The sequence below is a fragment of the Anastrepha obliqua genome, chromosome 3 (assembly GCF_027943255.1).
Source record: "Anastrepha obliqua isolate idAnaObli1 chromosome 3, idAnaObli1_1.0, whole genome shotgun sequence".
Taxonomy (NCBI): Eukaryota; Metazoa; Arthropoda; class Insecta; order Diptera; family Tephritidae; genus Anastrepha; species Anastrepha obliqua.
The window spans coordinates 100,813,252-100,832,523 of NC_072894.1; the positions used below are offsets into that span (position 1 = coordinate 100,813,252).

The 19,272-nt window shown below is 36.7% G+C and overlaps 1 protein-coding gene across 3 annotated transcripts in view; it reads left to right on the top strand.

The window, feature by feature from the left end:
• LOC129240141 (uncharacterized) overlaps positions 1-16,009 on the top strand; it is a 38,774-nt gene extending 22,765 nt beyond the window's left edge. For 2 of the 3 annotated variants that reach the window (XM_054875698.1, XM_054875699.1), the window contains 5 exons: positions 6,351-7,280; positions 11,965-12,194; positions 12,263-12,499; positions 12,568-13,308; positions 14,392-16,009. In XM_054875698.1, the coding sequence (XP_054731673.1) occupies positions 6,351-7,280; positions 11,965-12,194; positions 12,263-12,499; positions 12,568-13,308; positions 14,392-15,219 (2,966 nt within the window). In that variant the 3' untranslated portion in view covers positions 15,220-16,009. Of the gene's footprint in view, positions 1-6,017; positions 6,200-6,350; positions 7,281-11,964; positions 12,195-12,262; positions 12,500-12,567; positions 13,309-14,391 lie in introns of those variants that run through there. The other variant, XM_054875700.1, reaches the window with a different exon arrangement.
• The last annotated feature ends 3,263 nt before the right edge of the window (positions 16,010-19,272 follow it).

Sequence of the window (19,272 nt, forward strand, 5' to 3'; positions counted from 1 at the left end):
GTCGCACTTTGAACTTAACTCTGATATGTCTATTACGTTTACCCGATTGCAATTCAAAAATGGGTGAAAAAAGGCATTAAATTGAACGAAATTTTTTTATTCATGTGTTAGTATATACATAAATAAATATATATTTACTGAAGCTTAAATTTTGAACCAAATTAATTTAGTGGAAAAAAAATTTACGTACCATAACAAATTGTCGAATAATTTTTTAGCCCCTACTCGTTTGTTTTCACAATTCGTGACTTATAACTTTATGAGTCAATTAGGGGATTCAAATAGTCTCATAAAGTTGAAAGTCATAAAAAAAAGTCTTAAAAAATTTCAATTTGCCTAGTGGGGAACACCCATTTAATTTGGCTGTAAGAAATCAGCTCCTAAACCTAAACCTGCATAAGGCATTATTGCACTACACAGCACACAAGCACAATTAAAGTAAAAAGAAATCAGCAAATATAATGCTTCGGGCTTGAATCACTCAGAGTCATATTTTTTGAATTCCTTTTCTGTGCAAGGGAACAACATTTTTTTAAACTATTACAAAATATTATAATTTTTTTTGATAACCTGTGAACCCCCTAATTATGTAATATAGGTTATTAGTAATTCATGATAATTTCAAAAATTTTAACTTTTATTTGCTAATTGCAAAAGTTGCAAAATCGGAAGCGTGCACTCTTAATCGTGAAATGTGCACTAGACCTGTCCCGCTTTTGTATAGACGATTATATAGGCGATAAGCAACCCGGAGACAAAACTGCACTATACAAATAAGTTTCGTGACTTCCACATAAACCGATTTAATTACTCATATTCTTCCCTTGATGATAAGAAAATGTACTTAATTTTGTTCCATACTGTCTTGCGAGTTTTTTTTTATACTTTCTTGATATTTTGGGCTTATATTTGCTTCCATTGCCCGTCATGATGATGGGTCCAATGAACTTGGGAGGTTCAATGGCGAACGAAGACGCCGATCGATTGGAATTTTCAATTTTGACAATTCTTTAAAAGTTGGTGTTAAGTTCAGAAAATAAAAATGCTTCAATGAGAATGAGATAGTGTCAAAAAAATGTTGTTGTAGCTATAGCGCTCAACATTGACGTAAACATTAGCTTCATCTGCAGTTCTATGAAATAGAGGAATAAGGAAATAGGAATATGCACCAAAGGCATGCAAACCATACTAAGTAATGTCCAATCCAAATCTGGAATTGTCTCTTGTTTATTTAGTCATTAAGCCAAAACGGATCCTAGTTACTGTTGTTGTAGCAGCATAAACACTCCCCGAATTTGTAAGGTGAATCCTGCTGGAGTGACAGTTCTTGGTCGTTCCGATAACGTAGAACTGAATGTTGCAGGGAGGAAAGGATGCTGGTCATTAAACGCATTGTAGCCACGGTAAGCTTCGTAAGTTGATCCACGTTTTTCCTGAAATTCATGGTGAAATAACGTTACTTCACTAACCTAGCCATTGTGAAAAGATTTCAGAGGTGAGCTCTTTAACAGACCGTTGTTCGGCTCTGGGCGAATACGATACGGCTCTACTGATGGGTCGACGTCACTTGAGGTGTGTTTACATAAAAACTGAACTGGTGATATACGAAAAAAATTAACCAATGATTCTTCGTTGCCGTCTATTCAACGCCTGATTGGCTGAGTGTGTGAATATGTGTGAACTGATCGCGCGGATTTCGGCTGGCAATACGATTGTGTTAGTGATATACGAAAACAAATTAACACAATCTTCACTCGTGCTACTTCGTTGTTATCTGAGCAGCGACGAATTGGCCGAGTGTGTGAATACATTTGAAATGATCGTGAGAATACGGCTGCCCAATCCCCAAGTGACGTGCCAGCTAAAGTTATCCTCACAATTTTCTTTTTCACCATAGTTAAAAGCAATTCTAATCTACCACCACTAAAAGCAGTATTGCCAAGCCAAAAGCCAAAGCTCTAAAAAACAACCTATATTAATAAGGTTTTTTGATAAAATTCTAAATTTTAACTCAAATTTAATGGAAAGCACTGAATGTAAAAAATAAAAAACATCAAAATTGATCGAAAAGATCAACTCGATCCCTTATTTTGTATATTATTCGTCTTGAATAAAAGTTTTGTGACAGTTTTATGTTGGGTGCAGTCAGCTTTGTGCTACAACGTTCCAAAATAAGGGCAAAAAAATCGAGAGTTCGCTACAGTCTTTCGTGCCACTACGACCCAGCTGAGAAGACCAAGCAGGCGGGTAAGATTTTTTTTTTCTGTTTATGAACCAAATACAGTGTCGAATAAAATAGCAAAGCGGTGGTGTATATAATATGCATTAGTAAATATAGGTGTGTATGTATGTACATACTGGTGTATGTACGACAGTTCATTGCTTCTTCAAGCACCCTTGTCACATTGAATACTATACTTACTAGGTCTCTCTCCTTGCCTTATATTTGATTAAATAGAAAATAATTCTGCTATCAATGGTTTTAAAAACATTTATAAAATTATTTTGTAATTTATATAATTTTCAATAAATATACTATGCATGTGTGTGTGTAGGGTAGTAATTTCAAATAATCATTGAGTATATTGTTTGCTCTCATGTGTAGAGAGACATAGAGACATTATCTGTGCGCTCTATTTTCCCTTCAACAATGGGGCTTTTTGATGAAAATTATGAACTGGAAAAAAAAATGTTTTAAAAAACCGGATATTCAATTTATAGGACCTTCCCCTTCCACTAGAAGCCGGTCCCAGTTCGCTGGCAACAGCGGTGCAGTCAACATCGCTCCGCGCGTGAAAGCTGTTTTAAAAGTGTGTTAGGATTTTGCTGTGGCGAAAATGCAGCTGATCATCTTTTTCGACTCTCGAGGCATCGTCCACAAGGAGTTTGTACCTCCAGGAAGCTCTGTCAACGCGGCATTTTACAAAACGGCTGAAAAACCGCGTCGCCCGGGTTCGGCCCGACCTCGTCAACATTTGGATTCTTCATCACGACAATGCGCCGGCGCACACCGCCTTCCTCTGCACCTCTGCATTGGCCAAGATGGGGGTTCCGGTGCTTCCCCACCCTCCCTTCAGCCCAGACCTGTCCTCTCCGGACTTCTTGTTACCGCGCCTCAAAAGAAAGCTGATCGACTCCATCGAGGTGACCCAAAAAACTGTGATAGCCGAATTGAACGCGACTCCGCCGGATGAGTTTAAAAAATGTTTCCTGCAGTGGAAGGACCGCTACCAGCGGTGTATTGACGCTCAAGGGTCCTATTTTGAAGAATATTAGTTGTATAAGCCAAAAGGTTTAATAAAACTGCTTAAAAAAAAATAAGGCTCATTACTTTTCAATCAAACCCTGTAATATAAAGGTGTAGCCAACATCAAATCGTTCTTAGGCTCTTGGCGAATTTGAAGGAATAAGTTGGTTTGCTGACGTGACAGGCTTTATGATGCTAGTTTGTTTATGACAGAGGTCAGCAAAAACTGAGATAGTGTTGGTCATATACAAAAAAAAAAAAATCATGTTACTTTGTTGCCGTTTGAAAAACGATTGATTAGAAGGTCATAAAAATACGTGTGAAATGAAGGGGTACAATTTTGCTGGACGTAAGAGCCAAATAATACCCTCACAATTTTGCTTTGAATGACCCAACTTTGTTTTCGATCATCCTTGGCGCTTTTGTTATTGAATAACTTAGTTTAAAAAATACATAAATAATTGCACCCTTTTTGGGCTTCGACCGACCTCCTTCTCCTATTTGTGGTGAGCGTCTTGATATTGTTCCACAAAAACGGGGACCTACAGTTTTAAGTTGACTCCGAACGGGGTATGGTCCCGTATGAGGAGCTTTTTCATGGCAGAAATGTAGTCGGATGGCCAAACCTTGTCTTCGATCATCCTTGGAACTTCTGTAATTGAATAACTTAATTCAAAAAAAAAAAAAAAAAATAAACGAATTAATATTTGGCACTTACCCCCTTTTTGGGTGTTTGGCTAAGCTCCTCCTCTTATTTGTGGTATGCGTCTTGATGTTTTCCACAAATGCCGAGGAGCGACCGCTAATAGAAAAAAAATTTTGTGTGTCATTTTGGTGTTTCATGCACGGGGATTTGAACCTACGTACTTCCAAATAACAGTCACGCACCAACTCATTCGACTACGACGGCTGCCGTAACGTTGGAATTCAATCTTTTTCATATTTACAACCGTTTAAAACCTAGTTTCATTATTCTTCTTCAAACTTCTCAAAACTTCTATTATTGTTGAGAAATTAATTAAGCGCCCGACAGAGGAAATGTCAAGTTAGTACGTTCTTTCCCGCCCCTTTCATAAGCGCATTCTCTATCTGAGCACCACATTTCGGGATCCTAATGTCTATATGCAAGTTTTTCACATTTTGAAACTAAGTTTAGCCTCAGTTGAATGTTGTGGTTCACTTAAAACGTTGCTATTAAGTTTGACAAGAAATTTCTTTACTTTACCAACTCTACATACTCGAAAAAGAGCTTTACATATAACTGAATTACATCATCGTCGTCCCTCTATAGTTCTCTTCTAAAGGTGCTGACAACTAAAGAGTAAGTTTATGCCTAAAATTTGTTCTGGTGCTGGTAATCTTGTTTCTTTTAGAGTTTAATTTTTACTTATATTTTTGTAAAACTTTAAAAGGAGTATAACTGCTTTATTGGAACCTTGGTGCACTTTGGCCGTTAGTGCAGGTACTAACACCTTTCCATTTTCAAATTGTTACATATGAGCCTATGTTCCACCTAGGAACTACGAGAAACTATATACATATATATATATAAATTTTATAAATTGTTATGAAATTTGGGTGCGTTTTCTCCGATAAAACGTCTCACAATAACTCCTCTGAGTTCGATCACTTGATTGTGGATGGTTCCTCACCAACAACTGCCTGTAAGTGAGTCCTGCGTGCCATTGAGTCCTGCAACTACGTGCCTTTAACAACTGTATAATTGGTTGAATCGACTGTCTTACGTCTCCTCCCACGCCTTACTCTTTACTTACTTTCGCTAATGCATAATGGAAATAAAAAGTACCTGCTTTGGGTCGATTTCCACTGCGAAAAATGTGTAGCCTTTTTCCTTAAGTGCTCAAGGTAAACTACAAAGATGCGGGTTAGGAAGTGCTTGGGTATTCTTCGAAGGGCTGTCCATTATCATTTAATTTGTCGCCACCTTAATTGTTTCTGCTTGCAGTCTAAATTATTATTGGTTTTTTCTGACATGTTTGGGGAAAAAGATCTTCATTATTTTCTCTACTACAGTGATCGATATCTCGTAAAAACAAACAATTTAAAGTTTATGCTCGTTTCCAAGGTGACATTTCACACTCAATTTTTTTTTTGTTTTTTTATTAGTTTCATTCAGTTATAAGTTACAGGGTGTTAGCGATGGAAGTTGACAAAAAGAAAATTCGGTACATTTCACAGTTTTTCTTTGATAAAGGCAAAAATGCAAGTCAGACCAGTGGAATTGTGATTGGTGTTTATGGTGCCGATATTGTAACAGCTAATTACTCGCAATTTTGGTTTGGTGGATTCCGATCAGGCAATTTCGATATTAAAGGAAATATCGATAATGTCGATAAAATCACAGAAATAATCGGATAATTGACCGGCATGTTAGTAGTCTGGTTTCTTTTTCTCCCAGTATACATTTTAAGGTATATTGAGAAGTTGGTCCTAAATAAAAGAGTAATGGGAAATTTTACTTTTTCAGCTTTAAAAAGTTCAAATAACTGATTGAGGTTTAATTAAAAATTTTTAAAAAGTTGAAATCAAAGTTTTTCGTTTTTATTTCTTTGATTTTGCTTCACTTTGTCCCACTGTCGAACAATATGCGCTCTCTCTCTCTCTCTCTCAAGTTTGTTTAGCACTCTGAGTTACTTTCTTACCTCTCGTTTCATAATCAAATCTATTGGAATTTATTTGTCGATAACGCTAAAAGCGGAAAAAACAGTGCGCTCGCAAAATGAGAACTATTTGGTTTAAATAGCCTCATCGACCGGCAAATTTTTCATTCTATTCAACGATTGCGGCCAAATCAGTACTCGTAGTGATCGCCTAAGTTGCGCACACACGCACACACACAAATCTACAAGCAAACGCTTTGCTGACTAAAAAATAATTTTTGCTGGTTCTAGTGACTTCTAAAATAACCAAATTTTTTAAAACTTAATATGGGTACGAAAATAAATTTTTCTCGACAATAATTTTTTTTATTACACATAAATAGCAAATATTTTCTTAATAACTTAAAAACATTATTTTCAAAAAAAAAAAAAGTTTAATTAAAAAAAATTAATTAATCGTATTTTTCTTCTCTTCCTTACAGAGGCAATGCGTAAACTCGACGCTAAGCTGGTCGCCTACTTGGCCGGTGAGACAAAGCTGCAACCAAAGCAACGAAAGCAATCGGAGCAGGAGCTGGAGTTGAACTCGGAAATTGATATAAATGACTACACCGATGAATTTGCTTTGGAAGAATTCGAAGATCCTGTAGAAGAAACAGTTGAGAATATTACGCGCGAAGAGCTGCAGCTATTTAGGCGCATCAAGAGCGTAAAACTGCAATTGGAAGCGCTCACACTAGAACCAGAAGGCACTAAACGCATGGAATTGCTGCAGAATGAGACACGGCCGATATTCACCGTTGAGTGTCAGCTATCGCATGAGCTGATCAAGCATGTGCCGCGCTACGAAATGTTCCACATTATGCAATTCGAATCGGAGAAGTTCCATAGTCTAACTCAGTGTACGCGTTTCGGTCAGGAAGCGCAGCGCGATGTCAACTTGACGCCATTAATTGATGAACTTGATTGCATGAATGGCAACAACAACAACAATAACAACACCATTGTAGATATGCCAAACTTTGGCCGCATACACTTTACAGTGTGGTGGCGCGAACCGGGTACTTGCTTGAATGAAATGCTTGGCATGGGTGTTTTCGAATTGCGCGAACTGTACGATGCGGCACTGTTGGAACAATGCAAGCGCATAACCATTCAGAGACGTGGCGTACCATTGGCATATATCTATTTAAAAATTAATCTACTCTTGTGCGCATCAGCTGACACCAACAACAACTCTACAAGCATGACCTGTGAGGCAATAGCAATTAAGCAGCACCCAGGCGGTGATAAGCAACAGGAAAATACAAAAACCGCTGGTAGTGGTGCCGGTACTGACGTAAATGCCACCAATGTGTCACAATCGTCGGCAGCGGCAGCTGCAACCGCCTCAACCTCTTCGAATACTAAAGGTGAATATCAACTCGAGCGTTTGCTGTTCTTGAAAGATACCGACATTCAATGACTAAGAACACTGTGTGTGCGCGTGTGCGCGAATCTGCCACTCGTTGGTGAATCAAACGACCATCAAAATGGGTATATTCAAAGGAGTGTATATACCCCACATTTTTCTAGTAGTTTAACATTATTTAAAAAATTCAAAAATACCATTCCTGCAATTCATTATCGTCATGATTTTGCGAGTGATGTAGAATTTGAATTTGAATTTGGTATTATTAGTTATGCTAATGGTGATGAATGTTCTAAAGAAAGCAAATTATTATTTGTACTATTCCTAGATTGGCTAACTTTTTTATACACATTAAATATCTTGAATATAGTAGAAAACAAAGAAGAAGAAAAAAACAAAAACCAAGGATTTTTTTTATTGTATTTAATTATTTATTATTGCTGCTTACTTATGCTTTATAGTGACATCCCTTGGCCAGATTTAAATCCGGGTCATTCCGGTAACCTAAAACCGACTGGCGGGGATGGCAACGTTGAAGTGTAGACTCGACTGACGTGGTCTTCTATTGGTGTTGTTGTAGCAGCATAAATATTCCCCATACATATACGGGGAATGGTGCTGAAGTGACAGTCCTTGGCCGGATATAAATCCGGGTCGTTCCGGTAATCTAAAACCGACTGGCGGGAGGACAACGTTGAAGTGTAGACTCGACTGACGTGGGCTTATCTATTCTGGGCTTGTTAAAAAATGATTACTCGTATACATATAATTTTGATAGCCGTTGAACCGAAAAACCCAACAGATGGTATAAAATCTTAGGAGATTTATATAACATTATTTTTTTGTTTTCGCCTGTCTTGCGTCAATTGAAGAGTGATAAATAAATGAAGGAATTTCTTCTATTATTTGCCATTTTATTTATTTAAATCGCCCAGCGCATGTGAACTTCAAAAAAAGTTTAATTAGTAGATTTGGCAACAGGTGCTGTGCTTTGGCTTCATTCCCGCGCTGTGCTCTAAATTGATTGCCCATTAGGTTGACGATATTGTTGAGTGGCATGGTGTACGCTTATGAAACTATTTGAGAGGCTCAATGCTAAGCTCTACGTAATAATACAAAAATGAGAGAATATGAAATTGCGTATTCCAAACTTGCTGTGACGTCATTGCTTGAGAATATACAATTCTGTACCCGGCGCTAATAATCAGTGTGCATTCAAGCCATATGTAAGGGGTGTTCCATCTAAACTTGACAGAAGAGAAACTTTAAATCAGGGATGATAGTTTTACAAGTTTTACTCCAAGGTGATGGCATCGGCGAATAAGTAAAACCATACGTGCAATTTGTTTTTGCTTTTTGCATTTCATTGCGTCAAAATCAGCATGCTACCCTCCAGGAACGCTAAAAGGATCCTTTATGGTAGTAGTCTGGTCAAATACTCATTTTTTATAGATATTTTTTTGGAATTTTTTTTGAAGAAAATAAAATGCGATCGTTTTGATTTTATAGTATGTTATTATTGACATCAAATAGTAAACAAAAACAATTTGTTTTAACATATTTCTTTGTAGTAGTGTGGCACCAAAGTAAGCGTCTTAAAAAGAAGATAGGATTTTGGCTCTTCAGGACATCTGAAAGGAAAAAGTTAAACTGATTATTATTCTCTAGGCTTGTCATTCTGGCAGGAGCTTAACTTTTTTAAGCCCAATACACACTTTTTCATGTCTTTTTTTTGTAATATGTCACTTTAGATATTATTTGAATCACTAACTATAAGTTATCAATGTACACAAATGACAAAGTAAGCACACAGATTTAAACAAAACAAATAATTTTGACGTTATTCATATCTACGGCGAAAAAATCAACTGAGCGGATGCCATCAGCTGTAATAAACCCGCCTTGTTTGCTCGTTAACTACATATGGTGAATAAGAAAATTGCAAGGCGGATTTCGGCTGGCGAATTCCGCACGATTATTTCACATGCATTCACACACTCGTTCAATCTCATCTTTTTTTTTTTGTGAACCCATCCCCTATTTCGCCAGCCCATCAGCTGATTCTGCCGAATTCGCTCCGAGCCGAATAAGGTTCTGTTAAAAGAGGAAAGGCAAAGGCTCAATCCAACCCAGCTCTATGCTGAGTTTAATAAAGGAACTGAGTCTGTATGAGGTATTGTGTTGAGTAGAGGGAACAAAACAGCCATGAGGGTGAAGTGCAAACCTTATAATAGTCCGGGAGCCAGTGGTCATTTTGACCTCATCATTTCATGCCGACTGATTTTAATACTGAAGGCAAACGCCATCCAATGGATGACGAAACCAACCGTCACTTGGTCCAGTAGCGGTGGGTACTAGGGGTGGGATTATTTTCGAATAATATTCGAATAAACATTATTCGAATAAAACGAATAATACTATTCGTTTCAAATAATTCGAATAGTTCATTATTCGAATACCTAACTATTCGAATAAACGAATAAAAAATTCGAATAAATATTATTCGAATTACGAATACCTCTCGAATAAAAGATTTTATTATTCGAATAATTTTTATTCGAATAGTCCCACCCCTAGTGGGTACGTGCGTGGGATGCTGCGAAACGTGTCGAAAAAAAAAATTTTTGAACAACTCATTTTATACCGGCTGAAATTTTTTTTGTGTATTGTTGACATTTAGTAGAATAAAAAAAAAAGTCAGCTGCGCCGTAGAGGGGGGAAAATACGACAGCTGAACAGGCGAACTTGTCGATTGCAATTTTTTTTACATAATTTTGAACACATATGAAAATATAATAATGATGGTCAGCTGCGTTTATAGCGGTGGGAAGACTGACAGCTGAAGCAAGAATGTATCATTGCATTCAGCTGACGTATTTCCCCCCCTCTACGATACAGCTGACTATTTTTTTTCTACTAAATGTCAACAATACATGAAACAAATTTCAGCCGGCAAAAAATGAGTTGGTAGAAATTTTTTTTCGACACGTTTTGTAACCTCCCACAATCACACCCACTGCGGTGCGCCAGCTGACGTTCACTTTCATTATTCATGAAAGCTAAATCACAAGTATAGTCAAGAATTTAACGGTATAAAAACGCAGTCCAAAATCGACCCCTGGCTCCCGGACTATAAGGAATTATTATGATCTAGGGCTTCAAAAGCTGTTACCACATAATGTACATTCAAAAAATTTTGTTGTTGGTACAGCATAAACATTCCTCATACATAAAAGTTTGGGGAATGCTAATATAAATTCAAGCTGTTCCGGTAACGTAGGACCGATTGGCTTGAGAGCAAGTGACAATTTTCAAAAATTGTATTTCGAGCTGTTTTCATGTCAAATTTTATGCCCTTTTGGAATGAGGAAATTGGAATTAATTGAAGTTATCCAACTTTAGTTAAGCAGTCAGTGGAAAAAAAAAACGTGTTAACTGTTCCATGCATTAGGGTTAGTTGCCTAATGGCATAGTAGGAGAAACATCCCCAAACCATGTGGCCATCACCTTGTCTAAAGGTAGATCGAACAACCCCCAGAGCGTTCACCGGTTTCCTGAACCTAAAATGCTAAATTTTGACTCGTCTCGAATAATTATTTTTCTTCAATCAATTGTATTTGTGTATATCGGCTTTTTAGCAGAATGCCGAGCGGTTAATGCAGCATTATTCAGCTTTCGACGAGATGTTCTTGTACAAATTAAATTTCGACGCCGCCGTGTTCTATGAACTTTCTGCCTTTGGTTGTTCTCCATCCATTTTGCAAGCTTATTCCAGATAGCGGTTTTCATTGTTGTTGTTGTATACATATATGGGGACTGCTGCTGGCGTAACAGTCCTTAGTCGGATACAAATCCGGTTCGTTTCGGTAACGTATAACCGACTGTCGTGGTGATCCTCTCTCGAATTGGTGTTTCTGGCGAAGCCTAAGCTGGTTGTCCTCTTCACACACTCATACGCACATACACCGCGACCATCTCAAAGTCCGCCACGGATTATCTGATACGACAGTTTCTTCTTCCACTTCTGTTACCGGCTGATAAACAGGTCTTCAACAGGGATATAACACGAAAATAACTATTGTTGACCCCAAAGGGGCGAAGTTTCGGTGCTTCAAATGCGCTCACGAGGTCTGCGGCATTCCCAATTCCTGTGAAGGACTTGGAATACGGTTCACTGGACGGTGCTAGTTTACTGGGGTGGCAGCCCTTTGTGGGGGAAAACCCGAGTAACGTAAAACCGGCTGCCATGGGCGTGAATAGCTTGGAATCGATAGTTCTGGTTTGTTTTCTACTGAAGCTGCGATTTTTTCGGTACTTCGAAGGATGAACTATCTTAGTGGCACAGACCAATAAAGGTAGTAAGTTTGGAAATATTCGCGTGAATATTTAGTGATCGAAACTCAAATTAAGTATAAATATATCCACAATAGCTCACTGTTTTCTGAAATGTCTTTATTTTTTGTATTTTTCGTGTCTCTGCTAAAATCTCGTTACACTTCTGGGATTTCAAATTCATTCTTTAAGAACATAGGTTGCTTCAAAGCGACAAAAAAAAAATACCGCCTGCGGCCGAATCGATCATTATTTCTGGCTCTTGATATTCCAATATTTTGTATCAACATTCCCATAACATTTCCCTGTCACCAATTCGATCTAATGTACGTCGCATCCTCTCTTATTTCTAGCAAATGAAACCAACACCAAAGATAATAATACCCCTAAAGTAGATACAGACAGCATCTTCGATAAGGAAACGATGAGGGTACGCCTCCTAACAGGCCTCGTGTGCGCATGTGAGGTTCGTCAATTGCAAATGTGCGCAAATCGTGAATATCATCTTGTGTGCGATCGCTTTTGGAAAGCAGAGCAAGCCACAGCGAAGTCTATGGCTGTGCAACAATTCTATTATCAAGAGGTGAGTTTCCACTTTTTTCGATTTTCCAACACAGGCGACCTAAAGAACGTTCTCGCAACTATTTCTAGCAATTTGCCGTAGTCCGGGATGAGCAGTTTCTAAATTGTGTCAAGGGTAAGCAATTGAAGCTAAAAATTTGGGATCGTCCCTTGGGTCCAGAAACCGTAGATGGCAATGGAAATCCGCGAGGACCATTACAATCGAGTGAACCGCTGGCACCAGTAGGCGTGGTGCTATTACCGTTGCATCAATTTTATATAGCATTCAGCAATGAAATTATGGTAAACCGTTTGGTTACAGAGAAGGTATTCAGCAACGCATTGCTTTTTGAAGTATAAACAAATAATCATATATTTTTTTTTAACTTCCTTAGCTTCCCGTCATCTCCGTTGATGCCTGGTCACCCATAATAGGTCAGAGTGGTGAGAAGATTGGTGAAATTAAGTGTCTGTTGGCTATTGGTAGCGAAGACCAGATCAATTATCTTAAACAGGATCGTGGCTTTCGGCCTCTACACGCCGATATGTTTAATTGTGTTGCCATGAACACTCTACACGATCCACTCTATCCGAATCTTCGTATGCCGCTCGAAAATATTGAGCGACCGCCAGCAATCAAACCAAAAAGTATTCGACCTACTGTAGAATTGATGGAAATGTTGCAGAAGGCATTGCAAAAAGTTCAGCCGCCGCCTTTGCCAGCACGAACAGTAGTATCACCAGCTCCAACTCAGCCAACAACAACGACAACAACAGCTGCTCCGCCGGCAAGAGATTCAAATGAGTATGGGGCTACTCAGCCCGTGATACGTTTGCCAGAACGCACCTTCCAATTTGAGCTGTTCATTCGGTGTGCGGCTGCATTGGCTTTGAATCCTGCCGCTAAGGGTAAGGGTGGAAAGCATAGCGCCAAGCGCTCGGCATCGAAACGTTTTCCACCAGGCGAAGCACCATCTACGTATGTTACATTTCAAGCGGATGCGTGTTTGGGCGGTGGTGGACCCTATAAGTCGCATGAAGGAAATGTCTACGCCACAGAGGTTGCGGAGCGTTCCACGCATCCGAATTGGTCGGAGCGCTTTTTGATCACAGTGGGCGCAGAATATTTGGAAAATGTATGAAAACAGTTTTTGCGATAATTTAAGTTGCATTCTATAGATTTTAGTTGAGATTTCGTTATACTTTTTATTTCCATTTGATTTTTTTTATTTTATCTAATTTTATCGTTTCGAAAATATTACTAATTGGGTATAATTAATTGCGATCGCCGTAGCCGAATGAGTTGGTGCGGGACTACCATTCGGGAGTGCGTAGGTTCAAATCTCCGTGCATGAGACAGGAAAATGAAGAGGTTTTTTCTATAGTGGTTGCCCCTCGGCAGGCAGTGGCACACCTCTGCATGTATTTCTGCCAAACAAAGCTTATAAAAATTGTTCGCCGTTCCCTCCACTTGTGGAACATTTTTTTAATTTTTAACTTTTTTTTTATTTTTATTTATTTAATTTTTTTTATTTATTATTTTTTTTTTTTTTAATTTTTATTTATGTATTTTTTTTTTCAATTTTTTTTTTATTATATTAAAATTTTTTTTTTTTATTTTAATTTTTGTTTTTTTAATTTTTATCTCATTTTATGGTTTCAAAAATATTATAAATTTTATTTCGCCGTATCCGATTGGGTTATGCTAGACTACCATTCGTTACAGCCCGAGTTCGAAACCCAAAGTGAGCATGAAACACCAAATGGTGAAAAAAGTAGTTTCCTAAGAGCGATTGCTTATCGGCAGGTAAAGGCAAAACGCCGAGTGTATTTCTGCCATGAGAAAGCTTCTGATAAAACCATATACCGTTCAGAGGCATAAAACACCATTTGTGCAAGATCATCGAGACGCGCCCACAATTTGGAGAAAGAGCCTGTCCAAACACCCAACGAAAGGCGCCAATTACATTGATAATTTTTTTTTTTTGTATTAATATATTTTTTTTTTTATAAATTTGTTTTTTGCATTAATATATTTTTTTATTCATATTTTTTTATTATTTAATAATTTTATTAATATTTTTTTTGTAATGAATTTTGTATACCTATTTTAGTATATACTATTTTTATTTCGTATTCTTTTATTTTATTCTATTTTGCTCATTTATCCTCATTCTTCTGCATCTTCTACTGAAACACTTTCTTTTACCTCATTGCAGCCGAAGCAAAATTTCATTCTCAAGCTTTGGAAGAAGGCAAATGTACCGCCTGGCACTACCAGTAGCTCAACTTCCACCACAACTTTGGTGCCCAAGCCCATTGATGATGCCATCATTGGTTTTATCGCCTTGGACTTGAGCACTTTTTTGCATGGCCTGTACATTGGTGGCATCTTCAATGTGATAGATTTTAATGGACGCATAAATGGACAGTTACAGTTGCATGCCAAGCCAATAGATGGCTGGTACGCTAGGTACCTTGCTCACTTAGTATTTCAGCAAACACAAATGCAAAAAAGTGAATTACAATTAAAGGCGGCGGATAGTGGTGATGAAAGCGCACAAGACCCTTCGGACGGTGCCACCGAGGACCCAGTTAAAAAATTTGGTAGCGCAATCCATAAAGCCGTCAGTGCTAAATTAGAGGAACTGAATGATATCTCTCAACGCTTGCGCATGCGTCTTAGCGATATAACCGGCGAACCTTTGCCAAACCAGTTGAATACGACGGAGTTGAATGATTGGCGCCCGCTCAATTGTGACTTGGAGGAGTTGTCCATAGATAATGAAGTTGATGAATTCGAGCGCGATATTAATTCAAGCCCGTCGGATGATGAGAATGTTCCTCAATTAGTAAAGGATATGATATCGGTGTCAACGGAAATCATAAAGAAATCCGCTTTGGATGTAGGTGATAAAGCTAGGGATGTTGACAATGCGGTTGGCGATCGTATAGTCGAAGAAACGGTTGATGATAATAAAAGTGATAAAACAGAAATATTGATCTCAAAAACGGCGCCAGGTGCGGCCGACTCCACTGTCGAATAGTGGCGACATAAATGCAGGAAAATAACTAAGTCAGCAGCAGCGATGAAAGCAAGAACTAAGATTATAATTAAAATTACACATAACACATTGACGCTTTTGCGTCAGGCCATAGCACACTTAGCATCACAATTAACATTTTCACCAACACCACCACCACCACCGACCGAAGGAGCATCACATTCAATCCCTTTCATAATTAAAGCGCTCATTGCATTTTCAATAAAGGCTCAATAGTACTTAACTAATTGTATGCTTAATACGTAAAGCGCATGTTTTGCCAATTTTTATTAATATTATTACATATAAATATGTTAACGAGTATGATGTAACTATTACAACAACTGCTACTATAGTGGAAGTTTTAAAAGGTCTGCGATTCTTAATAGCTAAGCGAAATTGTTATCACTTTCTTCCCTCCTTACCTTTATAAATATTGTATTTCACCCAGTTAGCATTAATTACTTAATTGATATACATAAAAATGTAGTTACGTAAATACATACATACGTTTAAGTAATGAATTATATACTAAATTTCGAAAGAAAATAAAATCGTATTCATAAATGAAATATTTAGTTTCACCAAATTATTATTATTATTATTATTAATTATTAATTATTATAAACATTTCTGAAAATTCCATAAAAGTAGAAATGCAAGGCATTCGATGATTATTGATTAGAATCGTAGGAAATGAGCAAATTAACTATGTAAATTCTTATATATGCCCAGCAACAATCTTTGTGTAAAAATTTGAAATGAAAATCAAAATAAATTCAATAAAATGAAATGTTACCGGTTTTATGTGAAATCAAATGCGTTTTGGATTAAATATACAATTATTGTAAGAGGCGCACACATAAATTGATTAACTACTTTTTCATGCTTAACCGCCAATCCGTAATTAAAAAGGGAGATTCTTCTTCTTATTGGCGTGATACACGCTTACGCGTGTAATCCGAGATTATTTTATAACAAATTTTTAATTATTTTATAAACTGAGATTATTTTACAATTTTTTTTATATATTTAAAAATTTATTTATACATTTTTTTATAAAATAATCTCATATTATAAAATAATTTCAGATTATAAATATACTTTTTGTTGTTGTTACGGTAGCAGCAAAACGTTCCCTATACTTGTACGAGGAGTGCTACTGGAGTGACCATCCTTGGCCGGATATACGATAAATCCGGGTCGTTCCGTTAAGGTAGAACCGGCTGTCGCAGAAACGAAAATATAGTGGTTGGTGTACAACCCTGTGTTTTCTGTGTTATCGATAATTATTATTACAAATGTAAGGCGAAACCAAAGCGCATTCATTAAAAGTGGTGGTACTAGACCAACAACAATGTTCTGTACGTTTGGTTGTCAAAACAAAGTATTGGCAAAGAAGAAAACAAATTATGAATTCGCCTTGTTTCATTCTGGGCTGACAGCCACATAGACACGGCGAAAGAAAAAAAAAACAAGTCAGCTAATTTACCAACACCATCTTTAATAGATTCGCCTTGAGAGAAACGTTAAAGTAAAAACTAATTAAAATGGTTGCCGGCAAAGAAAAGAGGTTTTTAGTCATAATTCTAATATAATTTTGTTGGATATTAGATATTAATTAAGCATTCATATTACAAGAAAGCGTGTATCTATAGTAGCTTTCTCCAATTATTGCGTATTATGAAATGTAATATTGAATTTAGAATGTGTATTGCTGCCATATTTTTTGCAACTTCAGTAGACGTCGTTTACAAATTTCCTCCAACTGCCTATTACTAGCAGCAAATTGCGAAATTAAATGAACTATTGCGTCTATTTGCCGTTTCTTCATATAATACTAAAATATTCCACCCAACCAGCAATTTCTGTGAAGAAAACCGCTTCAAAACAGTGGCTGTGGTGGTGGACAGCTGATTGTTAATTTAGCAGCTAATCTGCCATATATGAACGGGTAGATTAATTTTTGTATATTTATTGCTAATCACTGCATATGTGAACGTATTTTTATTAGGGATTCGCGAACAGTTCTCGTAGTATTGAGGTGTGGTCGAGCGTCAATAATTGTGCCAGTGTTATTTTTTTATGGCAGCATCACGTTCTAAGCGAAAATTTTGACAATTTTGTCAACATAGGATGTTCCATTAACAAAATATTGACGGTTTGTTGATCATAACCAGCAAAACAAACACATTTCCAAAAATGCGCAAATGAGGTGCAAAATGAAAAGCAAGTAAAGTTTAGAATAACTGCTTTTTACTGTCCAAAAAAGTTGCATTGTTTTTATCGCAAAATTTAGCTCGACTGGAATCATGATATTGGCTAGTTGGCAAACGCGCTTTGAAGATGAGTTAGACTTCAAAAAGAAATCCATTCCTTCTGACCATGATGCAATATACATACATATTTACATGTTTGGGACAAAACGGTGCAAGGTGAATTTATACGAGGTGACTTCGCTACAAGAATGATAGAAAAAGTATTCAATTCACCTTGACTTCGCTAGAGCAGATGATTTGCTTCTTTTCTTGTATATATTAGAATTTTGAATGTAAAGTTAAGGGATCTCGGTGGTCTAGAATTTTCAACAAATCGTTTTTATTGTCTGATATTTCGAAAGTAGAATATACTGTCAAATTTTTGGAAGAAGGAAGAATTTTCGATTCTATAGCCGTTTTAGCAGATAGAGTCAGATACGTTACGCGGCGGCATGGAAAATATCCACTCTTAAAACTTTAAACTCAATTATCTCAAAATTCCTTTTTTAAGCCTGGAGTTGTCAAAAAAAAAAAAAAAACAAAAATTACTCAACCGAATCATCTGAAATTTTAATATGTTATTCACAACATCAATGGCTATCGCCCATACTAGAATCATATTATTATTCCAATTATTTCGTATTTTTTTTATTAAAAAACTGAGAAAAACCCTTATTTTAGAGTGTCAAATTTAAAATCGCGCCATTTTGTGAAATTTTTTTTTATTCTAATACGGGACATAGCTACAGTCATACTGATTAATAATTTTTTTGTTTTTATGTTTCAGATAAATAGAAGAGCCAAAATGGACAACACCGTCCAGGTCCAATTTTTCGGGAGGGTCAACTTCAACGCCATTTTTAAAAATGTTAACATTAAACATTTTTTTTGTTTTTCATTTTTTTATTTAAAAGAAGTTAAATAAAAACCTTAAAAAATTTAAATTTCGTTCTTAATTTTCTTTATTGTAAAAAAAACTCTAAAAATGCCCTAAATTTTTGAGCTCTAGACCACCGGGACCTCTTAAGTGCTTCTTTGTTGTTGCCGTGTTTTTTATTTACATTCTCATTGAAAATTTTCTTGTAAATTTTCTTAAAAATTGTCAAAATAACTTTTCCAATAGTGCTGCAGATTATCAGCTGAGTTTCATCAAGTATAGGGTTATTCAATAGGTGCGCTTCAACTTTTTTCCGATAGGGAGGGCGAACGACGCAATATTTTTTATTTTTCGCTTGTCATTTGTAAACTTCCCGTTTTGGGGTTATGTGAAGTCATTGGTGTACAGTAACAAGCCGGCGACGATTTGTGAGCTCAGAGCCAATATTGAACGCGAAATTGCCGGAATTTCGGCCGATTTATGCAAAAGAGTGGTCGAAAATTGGGTTCAACGATTGGACTTCGTAAAACGTGCACGCGGTGGTCATGCAAAAGAAATCGAATTTCATACTTAAATGTATATGTTCAAACTCGATAATAAAAAAAAAATTAGTTAAAAAAGTCAAACCGTTTGTGTTTTATTAAAAAAAAAAGAGGTTGTCTGTAAAGTCGGTTTATTGACGATAGTTTAACGTGACAACGTCATAAGAAAATACTGATGTAAGGGTTGCAATTTTCAAAACAAAATTTTAATTTTATTTGTTTGATAGATATTTTGTATGGATATAGAGGAGGGGGTAAATGGAATTGCAATGGAATAGGTCAAGTTACATTTACATAAACGTGAAAAATGACGAAACATTTATCAAATTCATGAAAGATATGTTCAATTTCGATTGTGCATCAGACGTTAATAAGTCAA